At 41.6% G+C, this 18,213-nt stretch overlaps 1 protein-coding gene across 1 annotated transcript in view; it reads right to left on the bottom strand.

The window, feature by feature from the left end:
• Positions 1-18,213, bottom strand: part of lsamp (limbic system associated membrane protein) — a 166,458-nt gene that overhangs the window by 25,833 nt on the left and 122,412 nt on the right. The window contains exon 4 of the mRNA XM_070905620.1: positions 804-929. Coding sequence (XP_070761721.1) covers positions 804-929 — 126 coding nt within the window. The remainder of the gene's footprint in view (positions 1-803; positions 930-18,213) is intronic.

Here is an 18,213-nt window from a genome sequence, read left to right as displayed (position 1 = left end):
CTAGCAGCTGCATCTGCAACAGTTTATTTCAATAAAATGTCACTTTTTTAAAAATCTGCATTCAGATTTTTCTAGACATGGGCAGGACCTATATAGGAAGTTCAGTTCTGTGTTTTCAACTGTCATTTATACTTCTCATATGTATATGTATGCTAACTGCTCACAAAATACAATGCAATACAAATACAAACAAAATAACAATACTTTTACCATGTACCTAGATTAATCAAAAATAAGCATGATTTGAGGAAAATACTAGTCATAATTGCATTGGGCCATATTCTATGATTTCTCTTTAAAAACTGGAGGCTGTGTATATAATCACAGGAGGCACATATGAATTTAAAGTTGGTCTAAAGGGTCGATGACAACACATGAGAAACTGACTGGCAGAAACCGGGGTCATGGACATGCATTTGTTTTGTTAAAAGGAAGGAGGTTGTGCGTGCTGTGGGAGGAGGTCCAGGTGAAGTGTCATTAGAAGTGCATTTCAAATAGTTCTCTTGTCAGTTTCCCGTCTCTGTCACATTGCAGTGCCAGGCTGCAATGTCAGATCATGAGGTAAAAATAACAATAACAGATGTGAACATCAATCAAGCTTCGTCCTGCATTGCCCAACAAATCTGGCTGATGACTGATGAATATATATATACTGTATATTCTCTCTCGTAGCTCTTGCATACAGCATGTAATTCAGAGAGACTGGTATTCTGGTATTCAGATGATGAAAGACTCTGGCACACCATTGACCAGACATCTAGACTGACACAAATGATAATGAGTACTGATTGGATGATTCTTACCTGAGGGGTTGAGCAGCCGCCAGGTGATTGCAGGGTCCGGCCTGCCACTGGCCAAACAACTGAGTGTGACGTTACTGCCCTCGTTCACTGTGATGTCTTCTGACACCTTGTAGATGTTGGCTGGAACTGGAGAGACAAGAGAAATGACATCAAGGTTGTGTGTTTTATCTCATACAGACCAAGAGTCAGAGCTTACGGGGGGGTGTCAACTAGCATAAGTTGACAACTGATTTTGTCTTTTTTCTTTTTTACATAACTTGAAAAGCAAAAGTGTTTTATTCATCTTTATGTAAAACACATTTTCACTCAACAAAACAACGAGACTTTTCCATTAAAAAAAAACCCCATGCCAGCTGCTTTGCTCCCATAACATCCTTTGCCATCTCTTCATAGAAACTATTGGCTATAAACAGAGATTAAACGCAAACACAGGCTGACCTTGATTCTCTCAGTGAAAGGAAGAGTTTAGAAAACAGCTTTAGAGAACCTTTTTTTCCCACTGCTATAGCCCTCAGAGGTACTTACAGTAAACTTTCTCAACCCAGGATCCAAATAAGCAATTTAATCTCCTGCCCCGGGACCTGAGCTCATGAAAACAGATTGCTTCTCTTGTCATACGGGGACCCACCAGACGCTTGGCACTGATTCGGAGTTCAGACACATACTTTCAGAAAAGTAGGCTTTAATATAGGAATCAAAATTTAAAGGTGAAATGAAGAATCTTTGTATGTGCGTGTGTGACACTGGTGTTCAAAGTAACACCGAGCTATTTCATCTTGACGCAGCAGTTAATGATCACCTTGCCTCGCGATCACCATCTACTCCTCACCCCTACTGTACTGCTCGCACTCCCACACAAACAAACAGAAACCGAGAGAGAGGAAGAGGGAGGGAGAAACCTTTACTCTGGCAAAAACAACTCAGATGAATTAAGAAGGTACAGTCTGTTTTAAAGTGAGTCAGCAGCAAAGATGCAATCAATCATGAAGGATGTAGAGGCATACATCACTGTTTTCACTAACAGTGGGTGAAGTGGTCGGGAGAGGGTATCAGATATATACAGATTGCAGGCCAGAAATACAAATAATGATCAATGGCTTTGGAATATGATGAATGTTGGAGCATGCATAATGCGGGCAAATGAAGATGAGTAACTTCTTCCTCTAAACCTGTGATAAGTGGATTTACTATTCTAATTATGTGTATGTGTCAGGTCTACATTCCTTTGGGCTCGACACACTTTAGGCCATGTTGCCGCTCTGAGGGGATAGTGACATTGTTTGACTGGAGTAAAAGTTGAGTAAAAGTTACTTTTAATAAAGGTAATAAAGGATAGATATATTGATTGTATTTTCTCCAAAAGGGACATTTGTTTCCAGAGTGGGCATTATGTGTGCCCCCAGAACAAAGATATATTTATATCTTTGTCATATATGCACGTTTGTGCAGAAAAACACAATGTGTTCTTGTGATTCTTGCTATGGAGTTTAGCACCGCTATGGCAGAGGTGACAAAACTAAAAAGTGCCCTTTTCCATCAGAGTGTCCTGTATCTGCACCCCGATGGGTAGAGTGAAAAATGGGTTGCGGGGTTGTCCAGGGTCATGTGCTATGCTGAGTGCCAGGCGAGTGATGGCTCTGTCATTGAGATCGGAGAGGTTGGGGGTTGGGGGCCCAATGATTTTAGAAGCAGTGCGTGTAACACATGACAACTTGTTCTTGTTGGAGACAGACAGCATGGTGAGAAAACAGGGGGAGCAGTAGAGTATTATGGATTGTGTGACGCTTTTATAAAGTCAAAGAGTCACACCTGAGTTTATTGTCCAGCGTGATTCCAAGGTATTTGAAGCTGTCGACCTGTTCTACCGTCTCACCATTGGTGGGAATGGGACTCAGGAAAGTGCAGTGTGAGTTGGGGCTGTTCCTTATTAATGTTCAGCTGCAGATAGTTCCTGTTACAACACTGAATGAAATGGGAGAGTGGGGCAGCGTTGACACTGAGTACTTGAAGTATGTGGTGATGGGGGATGGGCTAATGCTAGAGGTAGGGACTGAAGACACAGCCTTGAGGGGCTCCAGTCTCGGTGGTGATGGTTGGAGATGTTGCTGTGCCGACCATTACAGTCTGCGGTCTGTCTAGGACACACCCAGGATTCTAGGTGTTGTACATCATCCTCAGTTCCCCTCTTGGCCTTGTAGCTGAGCCACATAGCTGATGACTGAGCCAGTGATTTCAAAGAATGAATGAAATTACTGATGCCGATCAGCTGAAGCAAGCGTGATTTCAGTGCTCTTTAACCTTATGCTGCACACCTTGACATTTGACAAATAAATGTATTTTGTAACTGGATTTTTCTTGGTGAACCCAAAATCTACATGCACATTATCCATCATATATCTTCAATGGAACCATTCACATCAAATCTGTCCTCATTTCCTAATAGCCCGGGCTATTCTGAAATAGAATATGTGCAAAATGAGGTGATATTCATGAGCCCTCTGCCTGGGATGGGACGCTTGAGCCTGGGAAATGTTGTGCTGGTGCACATTATCATAAACATGCAGACATGCAATGCATTCTGAAAGTTGAGGATGTTTCACTTTTGATCTTCTCTACTTCCTAACCTTGTGAGCTGTGTGCTTCAAGGACGACTATTGTTGACCAAATGCAACTAGACCTATGATCCACTCTTGACCTGCATTCATCGCCTGCTGTATATCGAGCACATGCACGGTATCAGCTTGTTATTGAAAGTCAATTCGTAAATAATCTGCAGAAATCCTTGTGTGACTGTTAGACACAAAGTAAAGAAAAGCTTGCGAAATCACTTGCCTCTGTCTGTTCCTGCAATGTGACCCTGCCGTTATCCTGAACAAACCCAGAAAGTAATAATGCGATTAAAGCCACAGCAGGTGTTGCAAACAGTGACATGAACAACTCTTTGTCTGCTCTTTGTGTTGACAATCGGTGGATATTAGAAGGAAGAAGGAGAGTGCTGTACACTTTTAAGTCACTTGTGTTCCTGTTTTTACACTACATTAAATGTATTTAACTGAGGATTTTATCCACAGTGACTTACGATAAGTTCATTTAGCCATGTGGAGTACATTGACTTTATCAAATATGCTGAGCTGCTTCAAGTGCTACATTTAGAAACAATAAGTTGTTTGTTGTTGTTTTATGTTTGAATGTGTGCATCTTAGTGTTTTTCTGCCATATTTGAATGTTTTGTGTTTCTCTATATAACACAATTGTATTAATACACTACTTACAGGACATTTATAAAAATAGTTTTACCTTTTTCATTTCATTGTATTTGGGATTCATGCTTGTAATCCTGATTGGGATGTAGTAGATAATTTAGAGGTCTTTATCAAAAATGTAAATACGTCGATAAAAATCTTCTCCAGTACACCAAGCTTTGTTCCCCAAATGTTTGGGGATCTCTCTTCTTCATCAGGGTGGTGTCTGAGGCTGTTTCCAGTTTCCTTACATACTGTTCATTGATCAGGCATGTGACTGACCATAAATACAGAACATATAATATTACAGTCATCTTTTCAGAATATTCTTTAGTAAATACCAGCTTTCATCAATGGTAAAAAAAAGGTTGCATATCCATTCTTTCATTTTAAGTCAACATATTTGGTTCCTTCAACCTACTATTTTTCTAACAAATTCTTCAAATCATGGTATACTCCAATCCTTCCCATCGCTTAACATTTATAACCCTAACAACCTTCAAAATCTACCTGAATTGACCTTACTTACTTTCCCCTGTTGTCTGAGAGCAAATATAATCCAGTAGACCCTATAAAGCTCGAGAGGGTTTAATGAGGAATTAGACTTGGATCCATTTTTGATGGACTTGTACTGGTCGGCACCTCGCTGTGTGTGTGCGTTCTTAAAAATGGGTCTTCCTTAACCATCAGTGAGCATGTAGACTATTGTATGTCATTGAGAGTTTAAGTGTGAGTTTGGGAGGTGGAAATATGTGCTGAAAGTGTGTGACTTTGACCAGCAAATGCATTGTAGTGCAATAAACCTTAATTGCCATGATTAAAAATGAGTCCACACTCTCTATAAATCAGATTTCCATTCATTTAGCCATTCAAATCATTTAAACACAAAAAGCAGGGTTGGGAAGTAAACCATTAAAGCTTATGAGTTACCTGCTTAAAAATGTCAACAGCAGCACAAACAGTGGCAAAAAGCTGATGTGGAAAGTAACAGACTCTGCCAGCTCTCAACAACTGTTGTCAATTTGTCCATAAACAGGCACTTAAATCCCAACTGCTCCATTAAAGTTGCTCAGTTGCCCTACAATAAAGACGGTGCTGTAGTCGTACTGTAGCTTCCTCTTGTTGTGAGGCATGTTGCCAGTTTCACACCTTTCTTTTTGGTGCCGATTTAAAGACTTACTACAAAAAAAATCAATATTCGCCTAGCTGACTGTGTAACTAACAAAAACATATGGAAAATCTTTACCGAAAACATTTAAGAGTTCCAAGTCGTAAACACATTTGTGAGAGCTGCATGTGGGAATTCAGATCCAATCTGATAGGAGTAGCTGTGTTAGACTGAAATAAAGCTGCCCCCTTCCATCATATCAACCATGTTTTCTAAGAAACAATATTTCAGTGTTTGTCTCTTTCAGATTGTTTCTCCAGCAAGGTTATTATTGAAGCTTTGTCTCTGTACAGCATCTCTAACAGCCTCCCTCCACCTAACATCTTTCTCTTTCTCTCTCTCTCTCTCTCTCTCTCTCTCTCACACACACACACACACACACACACACCATCCCCAAGTAACCCATCTCTTTAATACCAACTGACAAGACTTTCACAATCGTGCCAAACAGCATTTTAAATGAAGTCGTACAGAGTTATTGCTGTCGTCAAATGACCAAGCCAAAATGAAGATGTGTTTTCCCGATATGGAAAGATGGAATGGGGGTGGTGGGGCGGGGGTCCCGGGGCGGAGGCACTCGAATGAGGTGACGAAGAATCCAATTGGCTTTTCTTTTTTTTTTCTTCTCAAAAACAACTAAAGCAGTGGGGTGGGCAAGTTGATTGGCTGAGGAGGATGTGTGACTGGAGAATTAATCCTTGGAGGCATAGATAAAAATGGATCGGGTAAGACACAACTGCTCATACCCTGATAACCCTGTCGCCTCTATAAATGACAGGGCAGGCAGGGGAAGAGGGACGACGGGGAGGAAAGTGGGAAAGGAGAGGAGATGAAGAACGGAAGACAATAGGGAAGGAAAGAAGTGCGAATGACATTTCAGCTGTAACAGCAATATAGTGCCTGATGTCCAGCTGTCAACACTGAAGGGGGAGGAGTGAGAATAAAGGACTGAGTGGAAATGTTAGTCATAGGTCAACCTTCAAGGAACAATGTTGGAAAGGGCAGCTCTTTGAAAAGCACTTTACATCTGCAACTATAGGATGGATGAATTCTGTAGAGATATGCAGCACTCTCTGCTAATGTTTCCCTGTGGTTGGGTTTGTATGAATTATAGGATGGATAACTGTGCAGCTAAAAACGCGGTGTACAGTAGAAAGACGCACACTTACTTTATACAATCAGACCTCTACACCTTGGAGAATTTATTTTCTAATGTATTCTGTTTTAATTTCATTTTCATTCACTCCCCAAAGTAGAATTCATTTCAAATATCCCCAGCTACAGTATGCGGGAGAATTTTCCTTCTTCAGGTTTGAGGGTTTCAGGTTTCTCCCCCCCCCCCCACCCCCCCTCCAAAAAAAACACACCGTGTCCTCTCCAGCTAATGATCTCCTATTCCTCAAAAATAATAAATCTCTGATGAAAATGTTATAAATACACTGACCTTGCTTTCAACTCTAATTTCAAACTTCAAAGTGAAAAGGAAAAGCGAGAGTGAAAGACAGAGACTGAGAAAGAGCAGTGAGTCAGAGAGAGCCACAGTAATTAGGGGGGGGGGGGGGGGTGTTGTGTTGTAGGTTTGTGCATTAACTGAGCACCCGCACAGAGAGAGATCCCACAGGCAGCTCCACAGTCCATGTGACAGGTTATTCACCAGGGGGAGAAATGAAAGGTGATGAAAGCACTTAACTTGTACTCACTACTGGTTCTATTTAAATGCACCTAATTTTGCAACTATGGCCAAATATTCCAATCAAGTCAAAATTATTCTATAGCATGAAACCTCCCAAAATCAAAGGCTACACATGTCAGGATTATCTATCTACTATCAATGCAAGTACTCCGTATATGTGTTTTAAGAAGTTATTAACCATTCAACATGTTAATAAAAGACAGTGTAGACTTTGCATCAGGATCCCTGTTGTGATTGTGCGTAGTGGCTCTGCGCTGTTACATTTTTAAATTGCAGAATCTGTCCTGTAACCTTGAGGTGGCTGTAGAGATTCATCCATTTAAGGAAAAGGCTTTCATGCTGTTTAAAATCTGCTGTGGATGATGACAGATAATGGCTGAAATCACCTTTTAATTTTTAGCCGAGTACAGCCGAGTGTTTTATTCTTACTGTAATTACACTGAACTTAATTTTTGTGATTTGCGCAATTGTGTGAATGCATTTTTATCCAAGTATTAGTATAGTAGTTTATGTTTGTTCACCAGGCTGTTCATCAGCTTAGTGATGCATAATATGTGTGTGCCATGAACAACGCTAAAACCACCCCCACATCTGCTCACGCACATTTACAACAAAATATGTTCCCAATTTGCCAAATATGGTACACAACATGCTCAGAAAAAGCAATAGTAGCCTAAATGTAGGACAACTTGTTGTGGGAAAACAATTAGGTAAAAAATAAAGATGACAAACTTCATGGACAAAGAGGTTGAGGTTCTGTGATTCACTAAATGTAATTCAGCAAAACCAAGAAGTTTAATTTGGCACTTTCACAACTGGCTTGTCCATTTTAACAAAAGATACACCACAGGGGAGGGTGAATAATGCTGTGAACACTCTGTCCTCATAATGAAAATGCTCACAATGGTTTAACTGGAAAGATCCAAAACAACAAAGGCATCATCCCTGATTGGTGGTACATCGAGTGCAATCACAGAAGAGAGCGGACACTTGCAGTATAAGAGAAAAATTGCAGGACACAAATACACCAAACAGACTGATAAACAGCACTTTAAGAACTGCTTGCATCTGCCACAAAAGCAGAGCCCTATATCTCTATCCAGACTATGGACTATCCAGTACTCACATGCCTCGGCATTTCTCCCCCTCTGTTCTCCATTTCTTATAATCACAGGTGGTCTGTTCTCTGATGTATCAAAAATATGCCAACAGTCTTGCTCGGTCCATCTCAGACGCAGGCGTATTGAGCATGAAATTAGCCTCTGAACACAAGCACGGACGGCAGCAGATAATACAGGACGCCACCTCGCCCACCTGGACTCTGTCAGATTGCTTTACGTTCAAGGTAAACTGTTCATTACAATTCAAGGATTACTGCGCCAAACTCTGTTCCACTCTTTAGTGCACACACACGGGAAACAATAAGCAACAAGACAGCTTTGGGCTTTGACTGTGAAATTCATTCTCTTGCCTCATCCCACCACAGACTAACAACAAAATACATGTGACTGTGTGGACACAAAATAAGCAGCAGTGTCGACATTTTGGAGTTAAATTGAAGAATAGTTTTTACAAGCACAGCAAAGGAACAGTTACAGTTATTTTATATCAATGACATTAAATTATTGTATGGCAATAAATCATCCATACTGTCACTGGTTCTGTGTATACCAGTTTACATGTTTGGTGTTTTTCCCCTCTGGCTCTTTTTGCTCCCTCCTACATTTACCCCCCGCCGGCTCTCAATGTGACATTTGGAGGAGTGATGTGGCAGCGAGTGAAGAAGAGGCGTGCGATTATGCTCAGCTAATTTGAAACCATTAGAAGATAATCAGGAGAAAGCACTCGCAGCTCTTTAGCTTTTAGCTTTTAGTGCTTGGAAGCTTTACTGCCAATTACCTGCTTTCTATAAAACAAGGTCAGCTCAAACCTCCCGTCCAAAGTCCCCAAAAAAGAACAATATAACCAGCCTGTTGGCCACCAGGGTGGCTCCGGTCACAACTCAGGATTGAATACAGGGTAATGTCGGCGTAAACAAACATCTGCTGTGCTTTAATGCTGGTGTGTGTTAGCGTTCGTACTTGCCTGATTTTTGCCTTTTTCTCCACTGTGCCACTTTTGACATTAAGAGAGCGCCAGTCAGGGAATCTTGACCATTCAAGGGTTGAAAAAGACAGACTATCATCAATCTTTTTCTCTGCATTTGGCCATTTGAGGTCAAAGGAAGAGGAGAAGCACACACGTACACTCTTACATGGAAACCTTTGACAAATCTGCCGCAAATATTTTCACCCTTACACATAACATGGCTTACTGAGAGACTTTTAAAAGAGGAAAAAGGCCAAAGGAAAGAGGAGTAAAATGTAATCGCCGTGCTACATCTCCAAATGTCTGCAATGTGCTCGTGTTGATAAAGAATATCTCTTTAGATTAACTCTAAGCCTTGTGGCTGAGCCGTCGGTTACTACTGAATCATACACACACACACACACACACACACACACACACACACACACCTGTATGCATATGCACAAGTACAGTCACAAACACACAATTTGTTTTCTGTAGCTTAGACATTATGTCCCCTTCCTGTGTGAGTCATTGTCAATATCCATGGTTAATCGCTTCAATTATTCATGTTGACATTGTTGCTCAATGTAATGACAAGATACATCTGCATTGCATGAGCCGCACACACACACACTTGAACACACGTTGTGCCTGTACTATCACGTCACCGCATGCAAAATATAGAAGAGCCCCGATTTCATTTGATCTGAGACCTTGGGGCGTGTTTTCTGCAGCGACACACATACACGCTAATTCCTCTCCGCCTGGCACTGCAGAGTTGAAAGGAAAGAGAATGCATAGGCCCGAGAAGTGGGCTGACGCTGCTGTTGCTTCTGCAGGAGGAGAAGCTCAAGTGGCCTGGCATTGCCAGTGGGTCCCCCCTACGCCCTCTAAGCGAAAACAGAAGAGAAGAAGAAAAAGTAGATGAGAGAGGTGATGACATAGAAGAAGACACCACCCCCCCCATCCCACTTGTAGCCGTCAGCAGTGGCAGCGCTCTAAAAACCCCAAGATGCCTGTGAAACTTTCAAAGGAAACACCGGATATGAGACAGATGCAATGGCCTGCTGGAGGCGCTGATGGAAACAAGGGAGGGAGAAAAAAAAGGATCTTTCTCTGTTTTTCTGAAGTGGGATTTTCTGCATTTGAGACCCGTCACGTTTCCATCCATTCCTGACATGATGCCCTCGCTCTACTTGGGGACACGGAGCTGATTAATTAAGGAGATGGTTTCTTTCAGTCTGCGTTCAGGTGTTTCTCCAGTGAGCGTCCAAGGGTAGCAACTCGTAAATCACATGAACATTTTAATTGGTGCTTGCATTGAAAGAGGGGAAAAAACACGGGTGTGTTGGTAGAAAGGTGTAGTAGTAGTTTCTGCTAACAAGCTCCACACAGGCAGCCAGGGGGGGTCAAAGAAGAGGAAATGCTACAGATTGTATTTTTTTTCATGAAACCAACTAATGGCAGCTCTCACCCTTATGAAAAATGGCTGTGTTTATATATTCTATATAAGCTGTAATTCTTATCTTGGCCTAACGGAGGTACCTCCATAAATCCTTTGCCTCCTCAGGAGCAATAGCTTTGTACATCCACAAAGTGTGGAGGGCTTGCCAAAAAGGCAAAGCAGATTTTGCATTCAAGCCATCGGATGATTTAGAGGCTTATGCTATCATACTGCTCATGATAATGAGAAAAACAAAGATGGCTAGACAAGCTAAATCCAAGGTTATAGAATCTTGGCTGCAATGGTCGCCTTTCCCTCTACAGGTACCGTTTCTTCAATTGTTTAATACCACTTCCTTCCCTTTGCTCTTCCACTTCCAAATACCATTCCTCATTATGTCACCTTGTCCAGACAAGGGTTATTAGAGATCACAAGCCCTCCCACAACCCACATACCTATGCAGCTCAGTCTAAATGCCTTTTACGCCCCACCACTTCTCATTTTCCTCCCAATGTGAAACCATCACCTCCTCTTTCTTATGCCAAAGCCATTTCTCATCCAGTACAGCTGGTTCAGCAAAACCTGGGTTCACGAAAGGGAGTCAGTGGTGTTAATAATAATAATAATAAATAATGTCTTCTTCTCATGTTTGTCTCATTGTTGTTCTAGTAAGAACGACAAAAATAGTGATTATAACTTTTGTATTTATTTATTATTAATAAAGCTTTTACCTATCAATAATTAAGTAGATAATGATGTCAATAAAACATCAGTTGAGGACTTTAAAGAGGACTTAAAATTGAATAATAAGGCTTCATACTGGATATAATTATCCAAACTCAAAAAAAGGTTTTAAATCTAAATGAGCTGTGGTGAACAAATGATCCTTTTGTATCTTTTGCATAAAAAAACATCGTCCATGTATACTTAACAGAATTACTGATTGTCTTTATTACAACACACTACTAAACCTGGACAGCATCTTATTGATTTATGCAGATTCAAAGTTAAACTAGAAGTTAGTCAAAGCAACAACATACAGTGTCATTGTTCACTCAGACATTAAAACGGGTCTATCAAATTACAGCTTGACTTATTGTGGCATTCAGATGGCCTTTCAGCGTAATTCCCCTGATCCTTAAAGGCCCTCAAGGATCTTCTGTGGAAGTCAAACCAGCAATCAGCACTAACTAATCAATACTACCTGATCTGCACACATTTACAATATACCAGATTAAAAAGGGCACCCCATAATGGGAAAAGTGTGTATATCTCTGAGAGTGCATGGCCGTTTAAGTGTGTGTGTGTGTGTGACCATTAACAATTCAGACCCCTCCCCAGACTGGAGGCCTCCAGACTCCTCGGTTAGAAGCCATTAACTTTTAACCTAAGATTGGGTCCAAAGGTTCTTTATTTCAGTCTGCAGCTTCGTTGATGGACTCTCATGCTAATGACAAAGGAGCAACGGGATTGATGAGCACAAGCCAGCTGACACACAACGATATAATCTGTATATAAAGAAAGCCACATACCTAAATGCACATATAGGGACAAAAAAATGATTAGTTTGATTTGGTTGATGCCCTCTGAGACACATGAAATGAGGAGGCCCCATAATTGGTAAAATGAAGACGATTCAGTGAGCACACTTCTAATTAAATAACTCGACTTAATTGAGTCTTTCTGTCTACAAAAACTGGAAATCTTTTCTACAGGCAATTGTACATTTCAACAAATATGGGGAATTCATATTTAAATGTATATTTACTTGGATTTAAATTAATCTCTGTCAGTTTTTTCAATCCAGTTAATATTTAACAGTTGTTTTATGGAATTTTCTTCTGAATGTCAACAACTGCTTGTAAACTTAACACAACAAGCCGAACTCTGTTTCCTTATAATTAGCATCAAATTACATACTTAATTCCTGAAATCATTGGGAACTTGTTAGCTGGCTAATTTCCATGTCAAAATACATGCATACATTCAAAGAGATACTCATGAGATTTAGCATTAGTCTTGCTCAAAGTTGTGGGAATCAAAAGATTTATATAGTAGACGTAGATGTAGATTTAAAAAATAACAATGGTCAAAACAAAGGAAAAGAAAATCTCCTTAAAGTTGAAGCCTTAAACCCAAACTGAGATAACCCCAATGACATCATCAGGGTAACGCTCTCAGACAGGCTCCCTCCAGAGTCCCTCCAGGTTGTATAGTCCTCCTCATGATGAGTCAACTGACCTTTATGTGTAAAATCAGTGGTGTGATCCTTTAACAATACATTTTAAAACATTTAAATATCAACGTCAATTTCCCAATATGGACACGTCTTGGAAAGCAACATATCTAAAATTATATTTTCATGTTGTACCAGAAGACAAAAACTGTCTCACCCTTTTGTCCCTCCCGTCACGTCCAATGTTCCCTCTCTCCCTATCTGATATCCTTTTCCTGCTTTATTGTTCCATTCACAAAATCATTGAAAAGTAAGATGCTTTCTGAGCGCTACTTAATTGTGACGTTAGTTTTAGCTTCCAAAAACTATCACGGCACAGCACAAGCCAAACCCCGGCTGTCACAGCGAATTTCACGAGCTGCTTATTTTCCCTCCTCAGTAAGGCCAAGTGCCAAGGGTGCAAAGTGCCCGCTGGTAAACACCGCCCCAGCAAGGTAAAAGGATGCAGAGCAAAGCACAAAACGTTTAATCAGAATTGATTGGATCAGGTTTGCACTCCTACTTATAAATGAAGCACGACACAATAGTCGAGGTTTCTCAAGTGTACAAATTAAAAAATGACAAGAGGTTTGAATTCATTAAATGTAAAACATTTTATGTAAGAAATACGAGCTAGAGTTAGAGCACAAGTGCATGTAGTGATGAAATCATCACTTGATTATAAATTATTAGTTAATTCTCAGAAACATATTCTATTTTCTGCATCCCTACATTATAATGTGAAAATCTATGCGTAATTAAAAAGACATACGGGATCAAAAATAAGGAGAAATATTGATTTGGATAATCTATAGCAGACAGAGTTTGCACAACTTGCAGAGTCATTGGCTTGGAAATGTGAAAATGAAGAGCTGCCGTTGTGTTCGTGGTAATTCGGGTTCCAGATCTGTAGACTCTCAACCAGCTTGTTGGTTCTTGCCGTGAGAAGAGCTGTTAACAGCTGGTAGAGTGCGGAGCACCTGACACACTCTGCTGGAGACCACCCTACAGTGCTCATCTCACACACACACACACACACACAGCCTCTGACTGGGCTCACATCTGCTGCTGCTGCTGCTATACCAGCTGGTGGGAGGGGCGTGTTCGCCATCTCACTTTCTCTCCTGTGTCTCTGTGGGTGTCACTCTTGCTGCCTTTCAACTTCCTCTTTCATCAACTCTTTTTTTTCTTTCATCAACTCGCAGACTGCAAATATCCATTTAGGCACATACATGTTATAACACACAACCTTCTTCTCTCTGTGTCTGTTTCTCCCTCCCATCATGCCATTCTGTCTCCTCAACTCTTTCGCCTCATAACTGTCACTCTGTCTCCTTTCCTCACCCTTTCTTTTCCTCTTCCTGTTTCTGTGCTTTGCCTTGAGCTGCAGTCTAATGAGCGAGTGGCTGGTGTTTTTTTTTTTTTAGCTCTGAGGAGAGATAACAAGCCCATATGTTATTTACTACAGTGGCCACTGCAGCAGCCGACCAGTGCCAACTCTCAAAGACCCTCCCAGGGAAAAATATTTGCCATCAAAAATCCGTAGCTGCGCCATCAAAATGCTGGGAGGTGGCACACACTCGACAACACTCAGCTCCTGTAGCCCGTGCATTAGAGAGCAGCATATTGTAATGAAGAGTCATAAATATGTTCTCTCCATAAGTGATAAGCAATTTTTTTCTCATTAGTGGGATGTATTTTTAGTTTCTCTGAGGGCCTCTGTTGTGATTACAGAGCATATGCATGCTTCTGAAAGAAAAACTTGAACCTAAGTGTGGAATAAGTTTAACAAAGCAACATCAAGATAAAAGTTTGAGTCACTTTATAGAAAGTAAATCTAGTCTGATGACATATGTTTGCTTATTTAATAGAAAATACAGTCAGACGAGAACATTTCTGTCAAACCTTCAAACCACATGCGATCAAATACATGACTGCCATTCAATAACTAACCACTTATTGAAAACAGGCATCAGTTTTTAATCCCCTAAACTTGTCCCAACCCCAGCATGTTGAAAAGCTGCCCTCCATCAAAAAGACATCCAACAAGACATATGCTCCATCACGAGAAGTGTTTAGCGCTCTCCTGCCACTCAGAAGACTTGGTATGTAAAGCACTGCATCAGCACTGGCTACCATATGGTCCATCTAAATAACATGCCAGACATCTGGTGGGGCAGTGGGCACCGGGAGAGGGAGCAGCCAAGTACACTCACTAGAAAACCACTGAGGACGAGTACGTAATCCAAGCAAAGCACATGACAGATGTCAGCCAATGAATTCTGAGTCTCTCTTAATGTAAACAATGGCTTTAAAATCCTCCCCTGCATGTCTTTCTCAGTTCAAACTGAACATGGCTGAGAGCCTACAGCCATGCCAGCGTGTGAGGCTGCACTTAGATACAGCTGTGCTTCGAGCTAAATGCTAACATGCTCACGGTGACAATGCTAATATGCTGGTGTTTAGCAAATTTACCAGGCTGACCATCGTAGTTTAGCATGTTAGCATGCAACATTTGCTAATTAGCACTAAACACAGCTGAGGCTGATGGGAACGTCGTTAGTTTTGCAGGTATTTGGTCATCAACCAAAGTATTGGACAAATGAAACTTTTGACCTAATGATAGTGCTCGATGATATTTCAGTCCAATGGTAGACCGACAGACCAACATACCAACACTGGCATACTTCAAGCTGAGAGGGCATATTTCATACTCCTATAGTAGGTCTGTACTTCATTTCTGAATGCTCACAGTAGAGAGAAGTAGAGCAAAGGTAGTGAAGTAGTTTGAATGCACACGGGCTCGAGCAGTGCTGAGCTTGCTACAACCGAGCAGGAAGCCTCTGAAATCAGATATCTCTCTGCGGGCGAATGTGCAGTGCAAGCTTGTGCCACCGACACACACCAAGTGCACGCAAAACAATGACAGTTCTTCGTCATGCTGTTCTCTCCCCTTCACGGGCCAAAATGGACCTAACAGGTGGAAGTCATTAACGGACCACAGCGGTCACCCCCTGGTCTCACCAGTTAAAAACGAGCAATTTCTACTAATATTTAGCGCGCTCTACTCAGTATTGTTGTCATGTCTCAGAGTAGCAGGGGCATGTTTGCCTCTCTGCTCTTCTCCAGCCCATGGTGATAAAAGTGGGATCAAGGCCTAGCAGTGGGATTGACCTGAACACCAGTGAGGCTGAGTGGCTGAAGGTTCGCACACTTGCAAACACCACACATACACATGGCAGGTGACCCTGAGTAATGTAGGGCACAGACATTGAAGAAAAGGTGATAGCATTCTATCAAGCCTCAGCGGGGGTGAAATGTTAAAAAGCACATAGTTGCAACTCAGAAGGGTGACAATTTTAAAAGGCAGTCACAAGCCCATATATTTAACCTACCTATACAGGACCACACACTCAGTGCTACATGTTGTGACACACCAGACACACACCGACACAACCTCCACACACACCTAACCTCATCTTTTTCCCTCAGCAACAGCAGGTGAGGTCAGGTTTAACTTGTGCCACTCAATCTCACTTCCAGAGGCATTCACAAACGCGAGGAGCACCGTGCCAGAGGGGTGTCCATCTATCTGACAGGCCCAGGTCACATTGAGGATGGAAAAGGATGGAGGGAAAGGATACTGGCAGGTCTTATACAAGTAATGGGCATGCGTGTGGGGAACGAAGGCAATGGAGAAAGAAATAGGGGTCCTCTATATCAGAGACTGGGGAGATACTGTCCAGAACCAATGGCCACTGCCTCGCCTGGTTAGTCTGTGAAATATGGCCCCTATGGCTCACCTGCAGCCATGTCATGTGTGTCCATGGGATAGCCCCATTTAAATGCATGAGAGCACCTCTCGCAGCCAGCATAAAGAAGATTAAAGGAGACAGAAGTTTTATTTATTTTTTCATTTTTTAGAGATTCAGTCTAAGCAACATAAGCTCGGCAGTCCTGAAAGAAAAAGGGAATGGTAAATTGTTGCTTTCATTAAAACTTCAAGGAGTCAGTTTCATTATGAAGGTTCAAAGGCAATGGAAATTGTGTGTGGTTGCTTTCTCCCACTCTGGGTAGCTACATGGAATAATGGGTGATGTGACCACTACATGCACTCTTGTCCCTGGAGGGCTGGTGTGTATGGATACGTGTCTAGTCGCTGGTCTGCTGTCCTGCTCACAGCAGGCATAATGAGGCATGGCAGGGCTTACTGCTGGCTTTCCACACAAGCCAGTGCTTCTGCAAGGTTTACTGTGGGCTTTTCAAGTGCCCGAACCTTGGACTTTGATTTCCTCTTAATATTCAGAACGTTTACAGGCAAAAAATAAGGCATCGTTTTCAGAGATAAGTAAATCAACCGCGCAGTGATGCTTTTAACGCTGCACTGATCAATATCTTTATATTAACAATGGATCAAATGACTATGTGTAACGTGAGAGGGGTTGCTTGTGTTGACAAACCTACGGAGAATCATCACCCGACTCTCTTTAGCCTTTGACAACTTCATAAAGTAATAATATGTCAAAGCATAATAAACATTAAGGCTGTAAAGATTAAAACTCACAGAGATATGACTACACGACCACAGATCTGAACCAAAGTCTGTTTGGAATTCGTAAAAAATAATTAAAATAAAAAACAATCTTTCCAATCCTTCCTGAGTTTGTACGACACACCCATCTATCGCAGTCCTACTTAAAACCATCCATTTCCTTCAAAAATTCCCACCCTACAAGAAATGTCAGATTCTACCCTTTACAACTCTGTCCGAAATCCAGCTAAATCGAATTGTAACACATTTATCTGTATCATATCTCCCTTGGAGCTTGGAGCATGTACCTCTCTAGATAGATAAACACCCTTAATCAAAGCACATCACATCTTGGTATTGATATATTGCAAATTGCAGTGTAGGTGGCATCAAGGGAGGTGTATGCGGTAAACACTTGAACAAGACTTCAAGTGCCATGCTCCATGTGCCTCTTGCCTGCTGGAAAGCCCCTAACAAACAATGGGAGGCTGCTAACGGCTTCTGGATGGAGCTTAGCGAGGAACAAAGTTTGTTGATGTGTTTGCTATTTTTCTTTTGGTAAATGGAAGCTTCATTGATCTCCCTTAACATGCTTTTTTTCAGACAGGTAAGGAGGGATCATCCAGCAAAAAGAATGTAGTCTGGACTCCATGGCTGGCGGCAAAACAAGCAATAATGTGTATGTGGGTGTGATCATAGTGCTGTAGCAGTAGAGCCAGACAGACTGCCGATATCTAGAATTAATGATAGCTACACCTAATCACTTCCTCTAGCACCACAAATGCGCACTTCCCTCCGCATCCCTTTCAGTTCTTCTGCCTTTCCCAGTCTTTCTGTCTCCCCTCCTGAGAGGAAGTAACAAAACACCTCAGCAACAGCACAGATAAGGGGTGGTCCAAGTGTGAGGGGTGTGCAGGGGCAGAAGAAAAGAGGAAGCAGTCGTCGGGATGGTAAGAGGTGAAGAGGAGGATAGTAGATAGATGGTTTCACAGCCACTGCTGAAAGGTTCTGATTGTCCCATGATAATTGTTAAAAGGTCAGGCCTCC

This window comes from Enoplosus armatus, chromosome 5, assembly GCF_043641665.1.
Source record: "Enoplosus armatus isolate fEnoArm2 chromosome 5, fEnoArm2.hap1, whole genome shotgun sequence".
NCBI classification, from domain to species: domain Eukaryota; kingdom Metazoa; phylum Chordata; class Actinopteri; order Centrarchiformes; family Enoplosidae; genus Enoplosus; species Enoplosus armatus.
The sequence above is the reverse complement of the archived record's forward strand: the minus strand, read 5'-3'. Positions and strand labels throughout refer to the sequence as shown.